This window comes from Pristiophorus japonicus, chromosome 20 (genome assembly GCF_044704955.1).
Source record: "Pristiophorus japonicus isolate sPriJap1 chromosome 20, sPriJap1.hap1, whole genome shotgun sequence".
Lineage (NCBI taxonomy): Eukaryota > Metazoa > Chordata > Chondrichthyes > Pristiophoridae > Pristiophorus > Pristiophorus japonicus.
In genome coordinates this window covers 26025485-26048927 of record NC_091996.1, presented here as the reverse complement: position 1 = coordinate 26048927, position 23443 = coordinate 26025485, and the positions used below count along the sequence as shown (strand labels likewise).

General features: G+C 44.8%; 1 protein-coding gene across 3 annotated transcripts in view; it reads left to right on the top strand.

Annotated features, from left to right (window-relative positions):
* The first annotated feature begins 3487 nt into the window (after positions 1-3487).
* mvb12ba (multivesicular body subunit 12Ba) overlaps positions 3488-23443 on the top strand; it is a 184016-nt gene continuing 164060 nt past the window's right edge. For 2 of the 3 annotated variants that reach the window (XM_070862633.1, XM_070862635.1), the window contains exon 1: positions 3735-4062. In XM_070862633.1, the coding sequence (XP_070718734.1) occupies positions 4012-4062 (51 nt within the window). In that variant the 5' untranslated portion in view covers positions 3735-4011. The other variant, XM_070862634.1, reaches the window with a different exon arrangement.

Below are 23443 nucleotides of genomic sequence, written 5' to 3'. Positions count from 1 at the left end.
TTCATGTGTTCAAATCTAATTCTCTTAATTCTGGCCTCTTGAGCATCCCTGATTTTAATCGCTCAACCATTTGGCGGCCATGCCTTCAGCTGCCGAGATCCTAAGCTCTGGAATTCCCTTCCTAAACCTCTCTGACTCTCTACCTCCCTTTCCTCCTTTAAGACGCCCCTTAAAACCTACCTCTTTGACCAAGCTTTTGATCATCTGCATTAATTTCTCCTTATGTGGTTTGGTGTCAAATTTGATTAAATAATGCTCCCGTGAAGCGCCTTGGGACATTTTACTACGCTAAAGGACCTCTTTAAATGCAAGATGTTGTTGTAAATCAGCACATAATGAATAAAGTTCACTGTTTAGATATTTTATTAGAGTGCACACTAATTACTTTTGGAGTGCAGAGACTGGTGTTCTGTAAGCTGGCCAAGCCAAGGCAACATCCAACAGAAATGAGATGAGTTAATCTGGGTCAACCTGACTTTCTCAGACCCAAAGCGCCTAACAGTCAATGAAGTACCTTTTGAAGTGTAGTCAGTGTTGTAATGTAGGAAACACGACAGTCAATTTGTGCACAGCAAGCTCCCACAAACAGCATTGTGATAATGACCAGATCATCTGTTTTAGTGATGTTGGTTGAGGGATAAATATTGGCCGGGACACTGGAGGTGGGAGGGAGGGGGGGGAGGATAATCTTCTAAATAGTGCCGTGGGATCTTTTACGCGCAGCCAAGAGAAAGAAGAAAGATTTGCATTTATATAGCGCCTTTCACGATCACCGGGCGTCTCAAAGCTCTTTACAGCTAATGAAGTACTTTTTGGAGTGTGGTCACTGTTGTAATGTAATGTTGTAATGAGAGAGTCGACGGGGGGGGGGCCCTCGGTTTAACGTCTCGGCCGAAAGAGGGCACCCGCGACAGTGCGGCGCTCCGTGGGAGTGTCAGCCGGGGATATATATATTTTTGCCTTCAGATCTCTGGAGTGGGGCTATGAACCCCGCAACCTGCTGATTCAGTGCTACCCCCACCCACCCCACACCCCCACCCCCACCCCACTAAGCCACAACCACATCTGGACAGCAGGCTCCTGCTGATGGAGCGAGATTGGCAGCTGGGCTGGTATTCTGAAAGAAATAAAGACTTGCATTTATATAGCGCCTTTCATGACCACTGGTTGTCCCAAAGCACCTTACAGCCAATGAAGTAATTTTTGAAGTGTAGTCACTGTTATAATGTGGGAGACGCGGCAGCCAATTTGCACACAGAAAGCTCTTACAAACAGTATTGTGATAATGACCAGATAATCTGTTTTAGTGATATTGGTTGAGGGATGAATATTGGCCGGGACACTGGAGGTGGCGGGGGGGAGGGGGCGGGGCGGATAATCTTCGAAATAGAGCCACGGGATCTTTTACGCGCAGCCGAGAGAAAGAAGAAAGACTTGGATTTATATAATATTAGTATTAGGCAGTCCCTCGTATCGAGGATGGCCCAATTCCACACCAAAAAGGGATGAGTTCACAGGTGTTTCAATGAGGGACCTGACATTCTAGGTTGCGAACGACATACTGAAGGGTGGAAGATGCCTGTGCGTGGATTTTTTTAATGTGTGGTGGCCGTCACACACCAGCCACCACACGGGCTTGAAAGAGCTAGGTCTTGGTCCAGTGGCAAGTGTTAACCAAGATGACTGGAGAACAAGCTCTGCTGCATGGACCTAGTGCGCACGCATGCTCCTACTATCCATAGATCTATGGATTTATATAGCGCCTTTCACGACCACTTTACACTCAAAGCACTTTACAGCCAATGAAATACTTTTTGGAGTGTAGTCACTGATGTAATGTAATGTTGTAACGAGAGAGCCAACGAGGGTGGGATGGGGTGGGGGGTGTGGCGGCTCAGTTTAACGTCTCGTCCGAAAGAGGGCGTCTGCGACAATGCAGCACACCCTGGGAGCGGCGGCCGGGGGGATATATATGTCATCATCATCATCATCATCATAGGCAGTCCCTCAGAAGCGAGGAAGACTTGCTTCCACTCCCAAAGTGAGTTCTCTGGTGGCTGAACAGTCCAATACGAGAGCCACAGACCCTGTTACAGGTAGGACGGACATTCGTCGAGGGAAGGGGTCGGTGGGGCTGGTTTGCTGCGCGCTCCTTCCGCTGTCTGCGCTTGACCTCTTCACGCTCTTTGCGTTGAGGCTCGAAGAACTCAAGGCCCTCCCGGATGCACTTTCTCCACTTCGGGCAGTCTTCGGCCAGGGTCTCCCAGGTGTCAGTGGTGATGTCGCACTTTACCAGGGAGGCTTTGAGGGTGTCCTTGTAATGCTTCCGCTGCCCACCTTTGGCAAATATATATATTTTTGTGCTCAGGTCTCTGGAATGGGCGATGAACCCCGCAACTTGCTGACTCAGTAATATTTCCCCCCAAAATTCTGACAGGACTGGACAGGTTAGATGCAGGAAGAATGTTCCCGATGTTGGGGAAGTCCAGAACCAGGGATCACTGTCTGAGGATAAGGGGTAAGCCATTTAGGACCGAGATGAGGAGAAACTTCTTCATTCAGAAAATTGTGAACCTGTGGAAATCTCTACCGCAGAGAGTTGTTGAGACCATTTCATTGGATATATTCAAGAGGGAGTTAGATGTGGCCCTTACGGCTAAAGGGCTCAAGGGGTTTGGAGAGAAAGCAGGAAAGGGGTACTGAGGTGAATGATCAGCCATGATCATATTGAATGGTGGTGCAGGCTCGAAGGGCCGAATGGCGTACTCCTGCACCTATTTTCTATGTTTCTCCGTTTCTCCATACCCCCTGATCCCCTTAGCCGTAAGGGCCACATCTAACTCCCTCTTGAATATATCCAACGAACTGGACTCAACAATTTTCTGTGGTGGAGAATTCGATAGGTTCACTACTCTCTGGGCAAAAAAGTTTCTCCTCATCTCGGTCCTATTTAGCTTACCCCTTATCCTTAGACTGTGACCCCTGGTTCTGGACTTCCCCAACATCGGGAACATTCTTCCTGCATCTAACCGGTCCAGTAATTTTATATGTTTCAATGCGATTCCCTCTCATTCTTCTAAATTCCAGTGAGTATAAGCCTAACCGATCCAGTCTTTCTTCAGATGTGGCGCCTTTCACAACCACCGGTACGTCTCAGAGCGCTTTACGGCCAACGAAGTACTTTTTGGAGTGTAGTCACTGATGTAGTGTAATGTTGTAACGAGAGAATTGACGGGGGTGGGGGCTTCGGTTTAACGTCTCGTCCGAAAGAGGGCGCCCGCGACAATGCGGCGCTCCCTGGGAGCAGCGGCCGGCCATATATATATATTTTTTGGTGCTCAGGTCTCTGGAGTGGGACGATGAACCCCACAACCTGCTGACTCAGTGCTATTCCATCCGCCCCCCACCCCACAAACCCTCAGCCCCACAATGAGCCACAACCACATCTGGACAGTAGGCTGCTGTTTGATGGAGCCAGATTGACAGCTGGGGGCTGGCTGGGTGTTGTGCAAGGCATCGGGCTCTTTTAATTCGGATGTTAAAAGTCAAGCAGGAGACGGCGCTGGTATTTTGGCTGAAGCAGAGAGAGAGAGGGGCAGATAACCCAGAGGTCTCTCCCCACCCACCCCACCCACCCCACAGTATTTCCAACCCCCCCCCCACTTTTTAAGCCCACTTGTTGCGAGTGTTGTGGGTGTGTTTTATGTTTTTTCATTTTGTGGGGTAAGGACTAATATGCCGGGCTCCTCCTTTCGCTGCGTCGCGCTCTGCTGGCGGGCGGCGGCGGCGGCTCCTCTTCGTCGCCGCCCCTGAGGTCCGCCTGTCGCCCGGCTTCAGCCCCCACGCAAGGCCGAGGCCCGGGGGCCCGAAGCCCGGGGAGGAGCGGGGAAGCTGCCCGCTCGCTGACTCCTGCCTTCGTGTGTGTGTGTGTTTGTTTAAGTTTCTTGACATTATTTATTTATTGAGGGAGGGGAGAGGGGGGAAAGCGGTGTGTGTTTGTGTGGCCAGGCCATGAAAAGCTGCTTTTGTGTCAGACGGAGGGACGAACTGCCGCAATTAACAGTTAAGTTTAATTTTTATTTAAAATTTGAAAAGGGCTGAGAGGAAAAATAATTTTGTGTGCGTGTGTGACTGGGCGGCAGCGGGGCGGGGAATTTACTGTCCAAGTTGCAGCAGATTTGTTTTTAAACAAACTAGCATTTAAATGATTCTATTTGTAAATAATCCCAGTTGGAATTTGGACCGAGTGCAGGGTAGCTAGGCCTTCGGGCCTTTTAATTCTTTTCAGTTTATCCTGTCCACATTCAATGGGTCTCCCTCTGCCTCTATTGTGGCTCTTATTGACAAGAAGCATTTTAATGGACAATCCCCAATGTTTTGCCATGATGCTTCTTTACCAGGATGCTGCCTGGACTGGAGAATTTTTTTAGCTGTGAGGAAAAGATTGGACAGGCTGTTGTTTGTTTTTCTTTTGGAACAGAGGAGGCTGAGGGGAGACCTTATTGAGGTGTATATGAGATTATGAGGGGTCTGGATAGGAAGGACCTGTTTTCCTCAGCCGAGCGGTCAACAACCAGGTGGCAATGTTTCTATCACGGCCCTTATGGCTAAAGGGATCAAGGCGCATGGAGAGAAAGCAGGAAAAGGGGTACTGAGGTGAACGATCAGCCATGAACTCATTGAATGGTGGTGCAGGCTCGAAGGGCCGAATGGCCTACTCCTGCACCTAGTTTCTATGCTTCTAAAGTAAGTGATAGAAGGTTTAGAGGGGATTTTTGAGGGGAAATTTCTTCACCCAGAGGGTGGTGGGGGTCTCGACCTCACTGCCTGAACCTGAAAGGGTGGTAGAGGCAGAAACCCTCAGCACATTTAAAAAGTACTTGGATGTGCACTTGAAGTGCCATAACCTACAGGGCTACGAACCAAGAGCTGGAAAGTGGGATGAGGCTGGATCGCTCTTTGCTGGCCGTCGTGGACACGGTGGGCTGAAATGGCCTCCTTCCGTGCTGTAAATTTCTGTGATTGTATTGTGATTCTATGGTTTACGTTGGGTCACACTGAAGCTGACCAGCCCTGAATATGCAGCTCCAGTACTGTTTAAATATAGGAATGCATTCAATTTATTTCACTGGTTTTAAGGCCCCAGCTTTATTGGAACTGTTGATATTCCATACTTGCAATGGTAGTTATCATATCATTTATTAGCTGCATTGAAGGCTAGGAACTAAATTAAATCCAGCACAGTGCACTCAAGGTTTTGTTTTGGGAAAAACAAATTATTGCTGTAAAATGTTAGATTTGCTTTGGGAAAGTTTCTGCGTTTTCTTATAGAACACTTAATAGTTCAGTGATCTACAGTGTGGTTCTTGTGACAAATGCAGGAGGGATCATGCATTTCATTGATGTCTGTGGAAAAATTACAAATTTCTGCTACAGATATAAACCTAACTTGCTCCTGATCGTACAGGTACTGTGCTCTGCAACATTGGTTTGGTCATAATGACCTCTTGCATTAATATAATTATAAAGTGTGTATTTTTTGAGTGGTGTCAGTCCTGAGAGATATCCAATTTAAATAATTTTCATGAGCACCTTTTCATCTGTATCGGAAGTTTCTTGCATTATAAACTTTTTTTGCTAGTTTGTTGTCATCCGATTTTTAGATCTTTTCTTAAGTCTGGAAGCATTTCAGTCTATGAAGTATTATGTGTTCCTTACAAAACTCTTGTTCAGATCAATATGTGCTTCATTTACAAAATATTTAGGTCAGTATCCTTTCTCATACAATGTGTTGGAAAGAACTGATGTTGTAAAATGTAATGCAGGTACAGCAGGCGGTTAAGAAAGCAAATAGCATGTTGGCCTTCATAGCAAGAGGATTTGAGTATAGGGGCAGGGAGGTGTTACTACAGTTGTATAGGGCCTTGGTGAGGCCACACCTGGAGTATTGTGTACAGTTTTGGTCTCCTAACTTGAGGAAGGACATTCTTGCTATTGAGGGAGTGCAGCGAAGGTTCACCAGACTGATTCCCGGGATGGCGGGACTGACATATCAAGAAAGACTGGATCAACTGGGCTTGTATTCACTGGAGTTCAGAAGAATGAGAGGGGATCTCATAGAAACGTTTAAAATTCTGATGGGTTTAGACAGGCTAGATGCAGGAAGAATGTTCCCGATGTTGGGGAAGTCCAGAACCAGGGGTCACAGTCTAAGGATAAGGGGTAAGCTAAATAGGACCGAGATGAGGAGAAACTTTTCACCCAGAGAATGGTGAACCTGTGGAATTCTCTACCACAGAAAGTTGTTGAGGCCAATTCACTAAATATATTCAAAAAGGAGTTAGATGTAGTCCTTACTACGAGGGGGATCAAGGGGTATGGCGAGAAAGCAGGAATGGGGTACTGAAGTTGCATGTTCAGCCATGAACTCATTGAATGGCGGTGCAGGCTCGAAGGGCTGAAGGGCTGAATGGCCTACTCCTGCACCTATTTTCTATGTTTCTATGTAATGACGGTCCGGTGTCATTTCCCCTCTTTTTCCTCAAGATGTTGGCTCTTGCTGGAATACATTCTGTGGGTGCTAGCAGCCATCCAATACCTTTCACAAATGCCCGTCCTTCATGTATGAGCCTAAATAGTGAATATTGTGGTGCTATTTAGCTGTAGAGGGCTTCACAGCCTAGCCTGATCCTTTTGTCATTTGATGACCGTATGTGAACTTGTCAGCGTAGGTCATTGGTAACTGAAGTGGGAACCCTGACAGATTTTTCACATCTCTAGCCTGAGATGCAAGGGACAACTATAATGCCCCAACTGTGATCACTAACTCAGCACAGATTGGGAATCTAAATCGAGTAATTGTCCATGCCTTTTATAAAATCTTGTTGCCATTTTGCTTAATTGTGCTAAATGTTGGGAACTCAGACATCTTTTGAGTAGAACATGAAGTATTGTGCCTGGCTCTATCTATAATCACTTGCTGTTCCATGTGCTGCACACTTTTTCTGCAGTGAATGTGAGTCGATATGAGATAGAAAGAAAGACTTCCACCTTTCATGTTCTTGGGACACTCCAAAGCGCAGTACAGCCAATGAACTATTTTTGAAGTGTAGGCACTGTTGTATTGCAGGAAACGCGGCAGACAATTGAGCACAATTTGCCAGTTAACTAACAAAATCAGTTAATTAAAAAAGAAATAGTGACATTTTTGTTCTCCCCTATGATTCAGTGGATAAAGATGCATGCGTTCTAATACTGAGCCATATAAACCAGAAGTGTCGCTAGTTTAATCCCTAATTTTACCCAATCTGAGCTGGCGATGCAATAGTTGCCTTTAGCATTCTCGGAGGTGGAAAATTGTATGGGACTCTTGCTTTAAAAATGTGCTGCCACATTTATTGCTTATCCATTGTGGCCCTGAAAAGGTGGAAGGGCGATTTTGTTTTTACAATTGAGTGATTTGCTCAGTCAAAAAAACAGTTTTTTTTAAAAACAAATTGCTTTCATACTCATTTTGTTTCTCTGGTGCTGGCCCACAAATGAGCAGGTCTATGGAATTAATTACCACAACTTGCCATGGTGGGATTTTAACTACAGTAATGAATTCTTGGGGTTCTAGTCCAGTGGCAGAATTGGTATACTGCGAAACCCACGCCACTGTTTTGTATCCGTACGGTTCTTGCTTCTGCTCAGTGTCCTTTGATCACTGCTGTATGTGTGTGAGTTTGAACTTTGGGACTGACCGGATTAGAGTGAGCAGTGCTATGTTAATTGTTCAGGTTGCTTCACAAGACACATCAGACCTCTCTGCTGTCTCCTGTATCAGGTCGTGTGTTGCTTTCAAGGCTGTTAACTGCCGATCGCCGCCTTTGAGTCGCGGAGCGTGGGGTTGAGGTAAAAGTGATTGTAGAACAGGTAGCTGTGTGAGAACATCAGCGGCAGGTCGGGGCCATAAAAGGAGCGCCAAGCAGAGGCCCGGGAGCAGCGTGGAGGCCCCAACCTGCGTGAGAACATAAGCAGCGGGTCGGGGCCATAAAAGGAGTGGGGAGTGGAGGCATACCACTTCAGGGAGCAGCACGAGCTGCGACGGCAGCGAAGAGTGACGTCATCAAGGTTCAGGTCGGTGATTGGAACGTGGGCCGATACAGCAGGAGCGGCGAGAGACTGTGGAGGGATGTGATCGGGGCCCAGGAGAGGCGTGAGTTTGGGGCCAGGGGCCCAGCGGCAGCACGGGCCGGGCAGCACGGACCAGCCCACACTGCGATGTGTGTGCGCACTAGGTCCGTGCAGCAAAGCAGGTCTCCAGCCGTCTTGGGTAATTCTTGGGTAATCCTTGCCACTGGACCAAGACCTAGCTCTGTCAAGCCCGTGTGGTGGCTGGTGTGCAACGGCTACCACACGCAAAAAAAATCCACGCACAGGCATCGTCAACCCTTCAGGATGCAGCTCAGGTCCTTCATTGGAATACCTGTGAACTTATCCTTTTTTGATGTGGAAGCAAGTCATCCTCATTTCAAGGGACTGCCTATGATGATTTCAAGGCAGCAAGTGTCGAGAAAGAAAGAGAGTTTAGAAAGATGAAGACTTAAAAAATGAGCAGCCCCAAAATTCTTGCTAAATATTAAACACAGCATTTTCTTGTACCACTGCTTGGCTGTTGATAATCTTTGTATATAGGATACTTTTTATTTATTGCGTACAGGTGAGGCAGTGTAATTCCATATAAAAATGAGATGATATTGCATTAATCTCTGACTTGTGATTTATGTCCGATCATTTAACAGTTCTGGATATTTGGAAGCCTGCTTTTATTTCTGTATGTACAACATTGAAAGTTAGAATGGCCATTTATGCAGTATGCTACAATTTCATTTGCGGCTTTTCTAATCTGATAGTTTACTATTTGCTTGTTGTAGACATTATTCACAGGTAGCGAATTATGTTATACACCTGTGGCTCAGTGGGTAGCACACTCACCTTTGAGTCAGAAGGTTGTGGGTTCAAGTCCCACTCCAGGAACTTGAGCACACAAGTCTAGGCTGACAGTGCAGTGCTGAGGGATTGCTGCATTGTCGGAGGTGCCGTCTTTCGGATGAGACGTTAAACCGAGGCCCCGCCTGCCCTCTCAGGTGAACGTAAAAGATCCCATGGCATTATTTTGAAAAAGAGCAGGGGAGTTATCCCTGGTGTCCTGGCCAATATTTTTAATCTCTCAATCAACATAACAAAAAAACAGTTTATCTGGTCATTATCACATTGCTGTTTGTGGGAGCTTGCTGTGCGCAAATTGGGTGCTGCATTTCCCACATTACAACAGTGACTACACTCCAAAAGTATTTCATTGGCTGTAAAGCACTTTGAGACATCCGGTCGTGAAAGACACTATATAAATGCAAGTCTTTTCTACCCTTTTCTCACTCTTTCCCCCCCTCCGCATCCCGATACTGAAACTTGTATTGGACAGTCTAGATTTCCATTTCAGTGAATAATGAAGAATATTTTAAAAATCTGCATGAAAAACTTTATTTTTTGTAACTTGATGCATTTATAGGATATACTGATCTTAAGATGACAACACATTAATCATACCTCCGTACTGTAGGACCTCTGCATTGTGATGACGTTGCAGAATGCTCATCCATTTTTGTAAGGCGGATTCATAGCACCAGCGGCAACATTGTGGCATGTGCAAGACCACAATTGGACAGTTGCTCACATCATTTCTGTGGTTTTCCATTTCTGGCAGTGAACTGTCACTTGGATCCGTTCTGGCCAGCAATATGAAATCTCAAATAAAAACTGAAAATGCTGGAAATACTCAGCAGGTCAGGCGGCATCTGTGGAGAGAGAAACAGAGTTAACGTTTCAGGTTGATGACCTTTTGTCAGAACTGGAAAAAGTTAGAGATGTAACGGGTTTTAATCAAGCGCAGAGGAGGGAAAGAGAGGAGAAAAAAACCCAAAAGGGAAGGCCTTTGATAGGGTGGAAGGCAGGAAAGATTAAATGACAAAAGGGATGTTGGTGCGAGGCAAAAGGAGATTGTAATGGGATCATGAACAGCTCCATACGGAGAAAATGGGGCCAGAGGTTATGGTCTGAAATTGTTAAACTCGATGTTGAGTCCAGAAGGCTGGAAAGTGTCTAACTGAAAGATGAGGTGCTGTTCCTTGAGCTTGCGTTGAGCTTCATTGGAACATTGTAGGAGGCCGAGGAGGGAGAGGTCAGAGTGGGATTGGAGCGGAGAATTAAAGTGACAGGCGACCAGTGACAGGGTCATACTTACGGACTGAATGGAGGTGTTCTGCAAAACAGTCACCCAATCTGCAACTTGCATAAATGGGACCTATGTGTTTTTTCCATTTATGCATGCTAATATTTGTTAAAACTTGTGTGTGGGCGGCGAAGAAAACATGTCTTATAAGTTACAATTATAAGTAACATCGGAGGAGTTTCATAATTGCACATGGTGATTTGGTACAGTGGCAGTTACAGTTGAGTCCGTGACACTGGATAGATGGTTGAGGCTTTAGTTTTGTTACTTCTGAGCTGATTTTAGACATTTCACAAGTTGAACTTAGTGTTTTTGAGTTGTCATCGTTATATCTTGTAGTTTAATTGATTTAAAAAAAAACTTGACTGCAGAGGAAGATGAACTCGAGACGGGGGCAGTTCTGGATGGCTGTAAGTAATCTGTGGAAAAAGTGATATCACACTGCTCTCCAGGCTGCAGCCATTCTATAATAGATATTCAATACTTGCGTACGTTCAGGAAATGGACTCCACAGGCAAACTGAAGGGGGGTGGGGGGGGTGGGGGGGTGGTGATTGTTATACATGTGCAACAGTTTGGTGAGGATGTGGTATTTTCAGCACACTGATGTTGTGTGTTCATTTGTTTCCGGAGGTCAAGGGGCAAAACCCATTCTTCTCTACATTTTCAGTAGAACGCATAATTGTTTTAACGTTTATGCTGCCAGCAGCTTCACAGGGGTTGGGTTCCCCTGGAGCAGCCATTTAAAAAATAAATTTCTAGCTCGTGCACCATGATGATGAAACAGATCCACATAAATAAAGCTGTTAAATGCCGGGAGTAATGATTGTTACTTTAACTGTACACTAATATATATTATATTTTGACAATTTTAAATAAAAGCACTTGTTTAAAAACTGCCCATCCTTCCATCTTCCCCTGCTCTCCTGTATTTATATTTTAACTTTTGATTGTATATTTATCCTATTTTCTTTTAGTTTGTGCTTATTTATTTAAATTCAAGTCCGTTTCTCCTGTCTGCATTTCTTAGCTTTCTCAATCTGAGCCTGGCCCAAGTAATGCGAATATAGTCTCCGATTGACTGAAATACAGCTCCAGATATTTCTCTCCTGTTGGGAGACTGAGCACCTTTTGCGAGAGCTGGTTCTGATTCTGCAGCCGCCAGATTAACCTCTCCTGCTAAAATCAGAGTGACATTCAGAGGCTCCAATTGGTTCAAGTGCCCAGTGTGTAATAGCTTGTTAGTGCTGAGAGCCAAGCAGTATTGTTTTTTCAGCAGAAGTTCAAGAGTGTAGATACGACCAAAATTGGCTGCAGCAGTGCTTGATCAAACTTTCTAGCATCTCCAAGCCTGCTTTTATGAAGTTAATTGGTGTGTCTGTTGTTTAATAGTGTTGCCATTAGCCATATTTAGTGCATGGGTTTCAGTATGCAGTATGAGAAGCCACTTTGAAGCCAGTGTACTTAACTGTGTTCCAGCATACTTTTGTGATGTTCTGGATGAGCAGAAATTTTCTCCAATTGAATATTGGGAAGACTGAAACCATTGTTTTTGGCTCCCGCCACTAACTCCATTCCCAAGCCACTGACTCTATCTCTCTCCCCAACTTCTGTCTGAGGCTGAACCAGACTGTTTGCAACCTTGGTGTCATATTTGACCCTGAAATGAGCTTCCGGCCACACATCCGCAGCATAACTAAGACCGCCTATTTCCACCTCCGTAACATCGCCCGTCTCCGCCTTTGCCTCAGCTCATCCGCTGCTGAAACCATCATCCATTCCTTTGTTACCTCTACACTTGACTATTCCAACGCAGTCCTGGTTGGCCACCCACATTCTACCCGACGTAAACCAGAGGTGATCCAAAACTCGGCAGTTCGTTTCCTAACTCGCACCAAGTCCCACTCATCTATCACCGCTGTGCTCTCTGACCTACATTGGCTTCTGGTTAATCAACACCTCGATTTCAAAATACTCATCCTTATTTTCAAATCCCTCCATGGCTTCGCCCCTCCCTATCTAATCTCCATTAGCCCCACAACCCCCAAGATGTCTGCGCTCTGCCCTGTCTATAATCAGTCAGTCAATCATAGCCGGTCCCTCGAAACGAGGATGACTTGCTTCCACGCCAAAAAAGGATGAGTTCACAGGTGTTTCAATGAAGGACCCAAACTACAACCTCAAGGGTGGAAGATGCCTGTGCATGGATTTTTTGCACACCAGCCACCACACGGGCTTGACATAGCTAGGTCTTGGTCCAGTGGCAAGGATTACCCAAGACGACTGGAGACCATCTCTGCTGTACGGACCGAGCATGCACACCTATCGCAGTGTGGGCTGGTCCGTGCTTCCCCTGGGCACCCCCCCCCTCCCCCAGCCCCGAACTCGCGCCTCTCAATCACATCCCGCCATAGTCTCTCGCCACTCCTGCTGTATCTGCCCACACTCCAATCACCGAACTGGACCTTGATGACTTCCCTTTTCGCTGCCGTCACCCTCCTGCACCAGTTCGCACTGCTTCCTGAAGAAGTATGCCTCCACGCTGCACCCGGGGCCTCCACGCTGCTCCCCGAGGCCGCCGCACCTCCGCTCCTTTTATGGCCCCAACCTGTTGTTGGTGTCTATAATCACTCAACCACTGGTGGCAGTGCCTTCTGTTGCCTAGGCCCCAAGCTCTGGAACTCCCTGCCTAAATCGCTCCGCCTCTCTAACTCTCCTCCTTCAAGACGCTGCTTAAAACCTGCTTCTTTGATCAAGCTTTGGGTCACCTGCACTAATTTCTCCTTGTGTGGCTCGGTGTCAAATTTGTTATTTCATAATACTCCTGTGAAGCACTACATTAAAGGTGCTGTATAAATACAAGTTGTTTGTTGTAATCTTGTAATCTTAGTTAAATTGCTGTCATCACTACCACCAGTAGTAAGAGACCTGTAACCTGGAATTAGATAGCTCAAAATGCTTCTTTCAGGCACAGCTCTGGCTTGCAAGGAAAAATCAATAATTGTACTGTTGGGTGTTCAGTTCAAATGGGCACAGTCCATGGATTTCACACACTTACTATTATGTTCAACTGAAATCCTAGCAGCAGCGCAGTTAATGATACTGTGCCATAAATCCATTGGTTACCAATTAATACTAAAACAAAACCCGAAGAATTTAGTACATTTTTGCGGCACTAGTTGACAGCCTTGTAATAAGGGGCAGCTTAATTTGGCAATGTCAGGTCGCTTATCACAGGAAAGGAGTGAAAATGTGTGTGCAGGTTGGCAATTGTCTCGTACAGATTGCAGTCACTGGATTGGAGTGACAATGAGGGACATGTGGAAGCAAGTAAAATATTTTCTCCTCTAAACCACAGATGGTCAAAATTTCAGGGAGAATGGAGGAGTGGAATTGAGGCAGGAAACGATGAGCATCGCTCTAGCACTGTTTTAATCAGCATTTTTCTCCGCGCAGTTTGATCTCCTGTACCCTCCTACATTCTTCGTTGGACTACCCTTGCTTGGTTACCTATCCAGTCATAGCCAGAGATTCTCCTGCAATGTCTCTTCCCGTCCCTGCACCATTACCTCTGGAGTCCCCCAAGGATCTATCCTTGGACTCCCTCCTATTCCTCATGTACGTGCTGTCTCTCAGCGACATCAGCTGAAGATAAAGTGCCAGATTCCATATGTACGCTGATGACACTTAGCTTTACTTTTCCACCAGCTGCCTTGACCCCTCCATTGCCTCTGTTGTCAGCCTACTTGTCCAACATTCATCTGAATTAAACATTGGAAAAACTGAAGCCATTTTCTTTGGTTGCCCCGACAAATTCTCTTCCTTTGTCATTGAATCCTTACCCCTCCCCGGCCAATGTCTGACACTGAAGGATGCCGTTCGCAATCTCAGCATTTTATTTGATCCCGAACTGAGCTTCTGATCCCATAATCTTTCCATCACACAGAGAAAGACGCAGATGTTCTTTAACGTCTCTTGCCTCAGCCTATTTGCTGCTGAAACTCTCATGCCTGCTTTTGTTATCTCCAGACTCGACTGTTCCAATGTATTGCTGGCCAGCCTTCCATCGTCCACCCTCTATAAACTTGAGCTCATCCGAAGCTTTGCTGCCTGTATCTTAACTCTCTCCAAATCCCACTTCTCCCTCGCCCCTGTGCTTGCTGACCTGCATTGGCTCCCGATCCATTAACGTCTCCGATTTAAAATTTTCACTCTTGTGTTCAAATCCCCTTCATGGCGTCATCCCTTCTTGTCTCTGTAACCTCCTCCAGCCTTGTGAGAATTCTGTTCCTCCAATTCTGGCTTCTTGCACACCCCCCACTCTCTTTGTCCCACCATTGAAGACTGTGCCTCCAGCAGTTTTGTCATTGTGTCTTCACTGGTCTCAGACCAAAGCTCTGTAATTACCTCCCGAAACCTTTCTACCACCTCCTCCTATTGAGACCCTCCTTCAAAACCTACCTCTTAGCCCAAGCTTTTAGTCATTCCTCCGAGTATCTCCTCCTTTGGTTTGGTGTCCATTTATGTGTGATTACACTTCCCGAATGTGAACGTGAATGGTGAGCTTTAGTGGGCTATTTGAAAACGCTGGAGTTGCAGCCAAGTACAGACCTAGCCTCACAAATATGCACGCGTTTCCAGCACGGGATGCTGGATAGGAATCAGGAGTGGAAAACACACATTTTCTGTTGTTTTTTTTTTCCCTCCATAGCCCAGGAGAACGGAAGCAATTTTTGGCTGCCCCACTGCATTCCCTGTTGAGATTAGCTAACTCAACACCTACCAGGAATCAAAACTGGGATCCAATTGCCATTTCCGCCCCCCCCTCCCCATCCCAAAGGGGTTGACAGATCCTGTCTTCGGCCTAAATGCACACATATGTGTTTCCTAATGGGTCACTAGGCAGTGATTAACAGGAGGATCTCTGGCTTATATCTATTCACTATTTTTAATTGTAGTACATTTATTTCAAGCTGTACTTCAGAGAGGTCTACTACCTCAAATACTAAAATGATCAGCAAAAATATGTAGCCCAATCTTCAGTTGAAACATCAATGCATGTGCCCATAAATGGTAGGCATTAAAAACAAGTAATTTCTTAATATTTAATTTAACTTCATTGTAGCAGATTACAATTTAAATGTCATACGAGCCTAAGAAATAGGAACAGGAGTAGGCCATACAGACCCTCGAGCCTGCTCCACCATTCAATAAGCTCCACTTTCCTGCACGCTCCCCATAACCCCTTATCATTTAAGAAACTGTCGATTTCTGTCTTAAATTTATTCAATGTCCCGGCTTCCACAGCTCTCTGAGGCAGCGAATTCCACAGATTTACAACCCTCAGAAGAAATTTCTCCTCATCTCTGTTTTAAATGGGCGGCCCCTTATTCTAAGATCATGCTCTCTAGTTCTAGTCTCCCCCATCAGTGGAAACATCCTCTCTGCATCCACCTTGTCAAGCCCCCTCATCATCTTATACGTTTCGATAAGATCACCTCTCATTCTTCTTAATTCCGGTGAGTAGAGGCCCAACCTACTCAACCTTTCCTCATAAGTCAACTCCCTCATCTCCGGAATCAACCAAGTGAACCTTCTCTGCACTGCTTCCACAGCAAGTATATTCTTTCGTAAATATGGAAACCAAAACTGCACCCATACCTTATCTTGCTGTAGCAAGACTTCCCTGCTTTTATACCCTATCTCCTTTGCAATAAAGGCCAAGATACCATTGGCCTTCCTGATCACTTGCTGTACCTGTATACTATTCTTTTGTGTTTCATGTACAAGTACCCCCAGGTCCTGCTGTACTGCGGCACTTTGCAATCTTTCTCCATTTAAATAATAACTTGCTCTTCGATTTTTTTTCTGCCAAAGTTCATGACCTCACACTTTCCAACATTATACTCCAGCTGCCAAATTTTTGCCCACTCACTTATCCTGTCTAAGTCCTTTTGCAGATTTTTTGTGTACTCACACATTGCTTCTCCTTCTATCTTTGTATCGTCAGCAAACTTGGCTGCGTTACACTCAGTCCCTTCTTCCAAGTGGTTAATATAAATTGTAAATAGTTGGGGTCCCAGCACTGATCCCTGCAGCACCCCACTAGTTACTGGTTGCCAACCCGAGAATGGGCCATTTATCCCGACTCTGTTTTCTGTTAGTTAGCCAATCCTCTATCCATGCTAATATATTACCCCCAACCCTGTCAACTTTTATCTTGTGCAGTAACCTTTTATGTGGCACCTTGTCAACTGCCTTCTGGAAGTCCAAATACACCACATCCACTCGAAGAACTCCAGCAAATTTGTCAAACATGGCTTCTCCTTCATAAATCTATGCTGAATCTGCCTGACCGAATTTTGCTTTTCCAAAATGTTTCCTGTATGTTAGTGGAAACCCTAGTAAGTTTGCGAGCTTTCCTATACTCCAGTTTTATTAAAGATTTGCTTGTCATGGCCAGCTGTGAAATTTGTATGTCTTGTTATGGATCAATGTCCCAAAAAATGTGAATTATGTTAAATCTGCCTGAAAATACTGATTGTCACGTAACTGATCATGAGCTATTCTATTGCTACCAAAACACATTGAAATAAATGTTATTTCATGGCCTCACAAGTATGAAGATAATAGAAACATAGAAAATAGGTGCTGAAGCAGGCCATTAGCCCCTTCGAGCCTACACCACCATTCAGTATGATCATGGCTGATCATGCAACCTCAGTACCCCACCCCTGCCTTCTCTCCATACCCACTGATCCCTTTAGCCGTAAGGACCGCATCTAACTCCCTTTTGAATATGTCCAATGAATTGGACTCAACAACTTTCTGTGGCAGAGAATTCCACAGGTTCACAATTCTCTGGGTGAAGAAGTTTCTCCTCATCTCGGTCCTATATGGCATACCCCTTATCTTTAGACTGTGACCCCTGGTTCTGGACTTCCCCAACATCGGGAACATTCTACCTGCATCTAACCTGTCCAGTCCTGTCAGAATTTTATAAGTTTCTATGAGATCCCCTCTCATTCTTCTAAATTCCAGCGAGTATAAGCTTAGCCGATCCAGTCTTTCCTCGTATGTCAGTCCTGCCATCGTGGGAATAAGTCTGGTGAACCTTCGCTGCACTCCCTCAATAGCAAGCACGTCCTTCCTCAGATTAGGAAACCAAAACTGCACACAATACTCAAGGTATCTCCATAGCTTTCAGGTCTCGTGTGTGCTTTAACAAGATTTAGCTCCTCCAGGTAGCCAGATGTACTAAATTATTACCCATTCATCCCTATTTGTGATTTCAAGATGTGAAAATAATGCTTAAGTTGATTTGCCACATTTACTGTGCTATGTGCTGCTCGACAGTTCCACAGCAAACTGTCAGATTTGGAAAGTGTTACGTGTGTGAAGTTGGTGGTCTTGGTTGGGTTTTAGAGATGCTGCCTTAATTTGGAATGGCAACTTTAATTTTGGAAAATTTCATAGTTCTTGTGTTTGCAGTCTTTTGTGGCAGGTGGTCATAAATGGCTGGTTCAGCTTTTCATTATTCTTTCTGTGAAACTGGTCGATTAATCAGTACCATGCCTCCTCTCCTATACATTGCAGCTGTTCCATTTGTTAGGGCATCTACTGTATATTGGTATTGCTACAGACGGTATGTTGGCCAGATAGTTTATCTGGGTTGGAGTGTCAGGTGCTTGGCTATTTTTATCTATAGTTATCATGTTATGTACAAAGTTGTTTGTTAATAGGATGGAAGCCCATGGAATTAAGGGGATAGTGGCGGTATGGATACGAAATTGGCTCGGTGACAGGAAGCAAAGAATGGTGATGGGTGGATGTTTTTCAGACTGGGAGGCAGTTTGCAGTGGTGTTCCCCAATGGTCAGCTTTGGCTCTATTACTCTTTTCAATTTTTAGATTCGGGAGTAGGGAACAGCGTTATAAAGTTTGCAGATGATACAAAATTTGGCCAAGTAGTAGATAGTTATGCGGATAATTATAGGCTTCATGATGACATAGACAGGATGGTGAAATGGGCAGAAGCATGGCAGATGGAGTTCAATGCAGAGAAGTGTGAGGTGATGCAACTTTGTGCAAACTAGTTATGGAAAGACTTTATACTGTATATGGCACATTTTTGAAAAGTATAGATCTTGGTGTCCATATACACACATCTTTAAAGGTGGCACGGCAAGTTGATAAGGTGATTAAAAAAACATAGGGGTTACTTGGGTTTCTAAATGGAGGAATAAGATATAAAAGCAAAGAGATCATGCTCGAACTTTATAAATCACTGGTTAGGCCTCAGCTGGAGTATTGTGAACAATTTTGGGCACCACACTTTAGGAAAGATGGAAAGGCCTTAGAAAGGGCACATCGAGAAATTTACAGCGCAGAAGGAGGCCATTTCGGCCCATCGTGTCCGCGCCGGCCAACTAAGTGCCGCACGGCCCTTGGTCAACAGCCCTGAAGGTTACATACAAACCCATGAACAATGACGGAAAGGCAAAGAGTACCCAGCCCAACCAGTCCGCCCCACACCACTGCAACACCCCTTATACTAAAAACATCTACACTCCACCCCAACCGGAGCCATGTGATCTCCTGGGAGAGATAAAAACCCAGGCCAATTTAGGGAGAAAAAATCTGGGAAAATTCCTCTCCGACCCATCCAGGCGATCGAAACTAGTCCAGGAGATCACTCTGGCCGTATTCTATTCCCTGCAGTACTTACCATTATATCTGCGCCGACCAACAAAAGGTCATCCAGTCTAATCCCAATTACCAGCCCTGCAGGTTACAGCACTTTAAGTGCCCATCCAACCATCTCTTAAAAGTGGTGAGGGTTTCTGCATCCACCACTCTTCCAGGCAACGAGTTCCAGATCCCCACAACCCTCTATGTAAAGAAGCCCCCCCCCCCCCCTCAAATCCCCTCAAAACCTTCCACCAACCACCTTACAACTATGCCCCCCCTCGTACAGAGGTTGACCAGGATGTTACCAGGGATGAGGGACATCAGTTAGGGAGGAAAAATAGTTTCACAGAGTTGTCGGGACCTGGAATGTTCTACCTGAAAAGCTAGTAGAAGCTGATTCAATAAATAATTTTAAAAGGGAGTTGGACAGGTACATCAGGATGTGGAACTCACAGGGTTATGGACAAAGTAGGGGTGGGAGAGACTAAGCACAACTGTTCTTTCTAAGAGCCAGCCCAGTCACGGTGGGCCAAATGGCTTCCTCTTGTGCTGTAAGTTTCAGTGACCTCAATTTTGGCCGAGCCCGTTTTTCGGCGCACTTACCGGAATTGTGGTGTCTATCTACGTTCCGAGGTGCGCTGAAAAATTTTGTTGCCACTTTGGCCGCTGTCCGGCCTCTTCACTGCAGTCGCGCAGCGTGGCCAGTCGAGTCGGGGTGGAGCCAGCGTTCTGCGGCGAAAACTGTGCTGGGATGTCTGCACATGCGCAGAGGAGTCCGCTACTGATTCCGTGCATGCGCAGTAGCGCTTCAAGTCTGCAACAACAGTAGGTGTCTCTCACTTTGAGAGCGTGGCGATGTTCTTCCTCCCTGTGTTCCTTCAGGTAAAGTTCTCTGCATTTATTCTGCCTCCTTTGTTGGGCTGGGGGTGGGCAGAGAAGAGTTATGAGGTTGATCTTTAGTGTCAGGGGTCTGAGTTGTGAGGAAACACTTGAGAAACAAGCTTTTCAACTTGGTGGTGATCTTCGCGAGATATACAAGATTACAAATAATAGAAAATGTAAATCCAGAATATTACTTTAAAATAAAATGGAAACATAAGACGAAGGGACACGGGTTCAAACTAGTAAAAGATAACTTTTTGGCTGCTTTCAAAGTTCTTCGTACAATGCGTGAGCAACACTTGGAATTAGACTCCCAGATATAGTGGTGGAGGTGAAAAGTCTGGGTGGCAGGCAGGCAGGAGCACTATTAGTTCTCCTGCCTGCCCCTAGCCCTGGCCAAGTGGCCTCCCGATGCGATTGATCTCTTAGCGTTCCTGCCTGCCGGTGATTTCTAAGAGATAGATTGCACCGGGAAGCCACTCGGCCAGGGCTAGGGGCGGGCTGGAGCACTGATAATCAGTTCTCCTGCCTGCCCCTAGCCCTGGCCGAGTGGCCTCCCGCACCAGCCGGCCCGCTGCCTTCCCAGACCGAGTTTGAAGATAGGTAGGACTGACTTCAATTTTTTATTTCTTACTGAATTCTTATTACTTTTTGTTTGCAAGCTTTGGTGGTTTGTAAGGCTTGGTGGTTTAGGTGCAGGCAGGTTCTCTCTGCTTCCTGCCCCTATCCCAGGCTGGATTACCTCCGATGTACGTACTTGCGCCGATTTCTTTAACTCTCCGCAAGGGTTTTCTGAAATGGCCACATACGCTGGCCTAAGTAGAAATGGAGTAACTATTAGCTGGCCAAAGTTGCCTAAGTGGGCAGAACTGGCGTAGGTGGCTGGTAACGCCCCCTTTTGAGAAAAAAAAACAAACCTAAAAAAATTGTAACTAACTAACTAACTCAGTTACGCTGGTGCAAATTGATTGGGGAAAATGGGGATTTTTAAGTTATACCAGAAAAATCAAATTACTCCAAAAATAACGGAGCAACTCCTGGCCAAAATTGAACCCAAAGATTCTGTAATTATTTTTATCGACGAGTATTACTCCTGGTATCCCCAGAAATGAGCTATGGTAGTTTAGTAATGCTGACTTCAAATACAGTGATTGGGAAAACTTCATAGGTCATATGAAAAATGTATACAAGCACCTTGCTTCATTTGAATATTTTATTATTTTGTTTCTGTAGTTAGTTGATGGTCACTAGGGCAAAATAAGTTCAATTTTTCGCATGGCACATTTTGATTGTGTTTAGTAAATAACCACAGGGCATTGTTAGAAAATGGACAAAATATGATGTGGCCTGAGATCTATAAATGACTTTTAAAATGCAGAAAGTCATTGTATGTAGTGCACTGCAGTAAAGTGGCAGTGCAAACCCAAAAGCATCTTTTTAAGCTGAGTGTGATATAGTTAAAAGCTGTCTCAGGATCACGTATTTCGACAGATCACTTGTAAGGAAAGAGTGCTTGCTTTTGACTTCAAACAATGAATCTGAAATGTAGATCTAAAGCTTCTGCTTTAGGCAAAAATAAACAGTCATTCTAGATACCCAACAAATGCCATTGGGCCAGCCCAGGTGGTTTATCATCAAAGGGACGTGACTTGTGTTTGATGGTAATCACTGGTGCATCATCTACCTTGAACTCTCTTCTGTGCATGTTACAGTATTTTTGTCAGGCGTACAGACAGGCTACAGCACAGCTTGCCATTTGCTGTCAACTCCTCTTATTTCCGTGCCCCGCTGAAATTTCAACATATCCTACCCATCCTGACTGGAATCCACAAGACCTGGGAAACCCCGGCCTTTCCTTTACACCAGGATCAATTTCTGCTGTTTCCCAGCAAGATGTTGGTCTTTTTTAAAAATAATCGTGCAACTAAGCTTCTGAGGCACTTTTTCTTCTTCTGCAGCTAAAGATGTTGTGATTAAAAGAGGGGAAGAGAAGTGAAGTGTTCAAAGAGAAATGACCATAAGACAGATGCAGGCGGAGTGAAAAGAAAGTTAAAGAGGTGGAAGAGAATGAAGTAAAATGTATAACATTCGGAAATAAATTAACAATCATGAGAAAAGATAAAAATGCATTTTCTATATCCATATAATTGAAGGTGTAAAAGTAAATGATCCCTTACCTAGTCTGTCTGTGTGGCCTATCCACATAAACAAGGGGAGTGTATTTTTGGCTCCGTAACCACCTGTGTGTAAGGATACTCGTCAAGCCTTGCAGCATCTCAGTATAACTGGCTAGTATCTGTAAAGTCGTACGAAAGCTGGTTATACAGCCATAAATGGCTAGCTTAGGTTTCCATTTTATATGATCGATGAATACCATGAAGAAGGTTTAGAAAGAAGCCAGAGTTACCAGATTTTTTTTCCCCTCAGCTTCAAAAAGCCATCCAGTTGTGTTCATTCTGCAGATGATAATATGACTCAACAGGCTGGTTTTGAAGATTTAAAATTCAAGTACACTGTAAGATGAGAATTTAAACACATGTACTACACCAAATCAAGCTGTTTTAAATTTTCATACAATGTATAAGCATAAATGCTGGAAAGCTCAGGCTTTTATTTGTGGGTGGAAAAACAATTCTAACTTCCCAGGCTTGTACGTTTAGTACAGATAATAAAGATAGATCCCTGTTTTAGACTGAAGACTTTTGTACAGTGCCAAACTGTCTGAAGGGCATGGTCAAAAAAGAACAGGGCAATGTCATGATTTTGAATATCCCTTTTGTACAGTGGGATCAATCTTCTGCCATGGAAAGACCATACAGTAGGCCTAATGTTAAACTGCCAGGGTTCACTGGTTCATGAAATAATTGAAGAATTGTGTAGCGTTCTTTATCACACATCTGAAGAGCCAGTTGTACTGCGGGCAGTTCACATAGCTACAGTAATTGTAGGAGATGAATTTATGTTATCCACATTGACGGCTATATGCTGTAGTAGAATACATTCTGTTAATGTGGGCAGTGAAGTTATTATTTCATTATTGCCAGTTCATTATGATGGAATAATGTTAGACTTATTTGTAATTCAGAGAGTTTCATTGGGCCCAAGTTTCCACATGATTTGCGCCTGATTTTTAGGAGCAACTGGTGGAGAACGGACTATCTTAGAAATCGCAATTCTCCACATTTTTTTTCTGCAGTTCTAGTCAGGTAGAACAGTTCTACTTTGGAACAGAATTTTTTCTTCAAAAGGGGGCGTGTCCGGCCACTGACGCCTGATTTCAAAGTTTCCACAGTGAAAACGTACTCCAAACTAACTTAGAATGGAGCAAGTGAAGATTTTTGTAGAACTGAAAAAACCTGTTCTACACATTAAAAAATCAGGCGCAGGTTACAAATTAGGCGTCCAGAACGAGGTGGGGTGGGGGGGGGGGGGGGGGGGAAGGGGAAGGGAAGTTATTAAATTCTACAATAAATCCTTATTTATACTTCTACAAATATTGTACAAATAAATCCAACCTGAATAAACATTTATAAGCAAAGAAAAGATTCAATAAACCATCTTCCTACCTGTGTGAAAGTGCTTCAGTCAGCTCAGCGGTGTGG